General features: G+C 50.3%; 1 protein-coding gene across 1 annotated transcript in view; it reads right to left on the bottom strand.

Annotated features, from left to right (window-relative positions):
* The window catches only part of PIK3R5 (phosphoinositide-3-kinase, regulatory subunit 5), a 29055-nt gene extending 27687 nt beyond the window's left edge, over positions 1-1368 (bottom strand). Inside the window, exon 1 of the mRNA XM_010008246.1 lies at positions 1257-1368. Within this exon, the coding sequence (XP_010006548.1) occupies positions 1257-1353 (97 nt within the window). The 5' untranslated portion in view covers positions 1354-1368. The remainder of the gene's footprint in view (positions 1-1256) is intronic.
* Positions 1369-2143: the final 775 nt, after the last annotated feature.

Below are 2143 nucleotides of genomic sequence, written 5' to 3'. Positions count from 1 at the left end.
TGAAGAGGGCCGAAAGCCAGCAGGCAGGGAGACGGGGAAAATCATTAGAAATGAGGAATGATTGGGCAGCCCAGCTGCTTCCAGCTGAGCCACCACTACCCACCCCTACAGTCTTGTTTTTGCTAATGAGCTGGAAAAATTGTGAAGTTATTTTTTTAAAGGCTACCCCAACAAAAATACCAGTGCTGAGGGGCTGGGATTAGAGCAGGGCAGTTTGTGAGTGACATGGGAATTGATTAATCCTAATGACAGGAAGAGGTGAGCTGTGCAGAGCACAACGCGATGGACTTCTCTGGACACGCGCTGTCGCGCTGCCAATGCCAGGTCACACTTCCAGGAACCAGGAATGTAGGTCACACTTCAGGGCCCATTTCCCAGAAGGTGGGGAGACCAAAAGGATGCAAGATTTGGGGTGACGCTACAGCACAGGGACCTAGCATCACTTGGGTGGGTGAGAGGAAATGGGCACAGCCAGAGGGATTGTTCCAGTGTTAGGCAGTAGGTTGGATATTGTTTGCGTCTCTCTCTTGCAGGTCATGGAAAAGGGGGTTGAAAGAAGAACTGCACAGACAACAGGAAATCCGGATTTGACAACCTCCCACATGAATTTAACTCCTTTCATCCGCAGGAGGGCTTGTGAGTGATTTAATTGCAGCCTACAAGTGTAAGTGTGAGGGAGAGAGGTCAAAATCACATCAAAAAATTACTGCTCCTCGTTGCTGCTCTGCTCTCACCACTGCCATCCCAAATCCCTTTGCAGGCCTCTTAACATGGGACACATCTTTATGGCCACCATGGTATCTGCTCTAGGTTTAAACACAGCCAATAACAGTATCTCCACACTTCTTCTGACAATGCTGCAGAGATTAAGTCCATAGGTTTTGAGGACTAAAAGCACGAAGGCAACTCAAGGCTGGCTGATCACACAAAGGACTCTTTCCTCATGGTGAATGAAGACTCCTCCTCTCTCCAGCTCATGTATGGACAACTGGCAAGACTCACATCTTCTCTGCTGACCATGACGTATGTAAGACGTAACATGACTTGTTCAGAGTCTTCGTACATCCCCCTACTGCAACAAGAGGCTCAGGAAGATGGATTGGGTTGGATCCCACCTCTAACTTTGAACATTGGAAGGGAGAAAAGGCCACCAAGACTTCAGTAGCACCAGCAGCTCTCTCTTCCCCAGGTGCCCAGGTAGGTCAGCAGATTATGCAGAGACAGAAGAACAAGCTCCTGATTAAGAGGTCACCTACCAGCCCATCTGCTGGAGACAGCATCCCTGCTAAGTCCATGTAGACATCTTTCTAGTGCATGGTAGATCCTGTCCTCTGTGCATGTGGTGTGCTGCATTTTAATTCATCTCCTACAGAGAGAAAAGGAATAAAATTAGTGTGCTGGCCCTTAGTTAAGTACAAACAAGAGAGCACTGCAACACTTCTCCCACCACACAGACAAGATGCTCTTGGTGAAACACTGCTCCATTTCTGCCTCCTGTCACCCTTTCCAACCCCAAAGCCACCCATACACCCCACTGCCAGCTGCCATCTTCCCCTCTGCTCCCCCAACCCTTCCCAACCATAGCAATGAAAAGGTGGTGCACACATCCACAACCCCCCCCTAGAGGCTGTGGGGCCAAGCACTCTGCCCCTGACCTACTGCCACCACATCTGCTTTCTCACAGCTTCCTTCTGTGAGACAGATCAGGTCTTGGTAGCCTTGGCTTTGCCAAGGAGATTACAGCTGCAGCACCTTGCAACAGAGTTGGTGGGACCCATACAACAGCCCTGGGAGAAACAGGCTGAGAGAGATCTCAAAAGATCATCTGGTCCAGCATGGGAAAAGAGAGGGCAAAGCCCAAGCTCCTACTCATGCGTCAGGCGTGAATAGTCTTTGACAGCCCAAGTGTCCACTGGTGATGTTCACAAACCCACTCCTGAGTGCCAGGAAGGCCTCGGCACTGTCATCTTGCAGCCACACAGTCAACAAGAAGAAAATATTCACACATCCTCGTGGCAATGCAGAAAAATACAGAGGGGACATCAGCCCCAACACCCGAGGATGTTGCAAAACAGTGGATTGCGTTCCTGGCTGCAACCACGTCCCCAGGCAGCTCTGTGCACCTCACCCTCCACTACAGCCC

Source organism: Chaetura pelagica, unplaced genomic scaffold (assembly GCF_000747805.2).
Source record: "Chaetura pelagica isolate M959 unplaced genomic scaffold, ChaPel_1.0 scaffold471, whole genome shotgun sequence".
In the NCBI taxonomy this organism is placed as follows: Eukaryota; Metazoa; Chordata; class Aves; order Apodiformes; family Apodidae; genus Chaetura; species Chaetura pelagica.
This window is presented reverse-complemented; position numbering and strand designations above follow the sequence as displayed.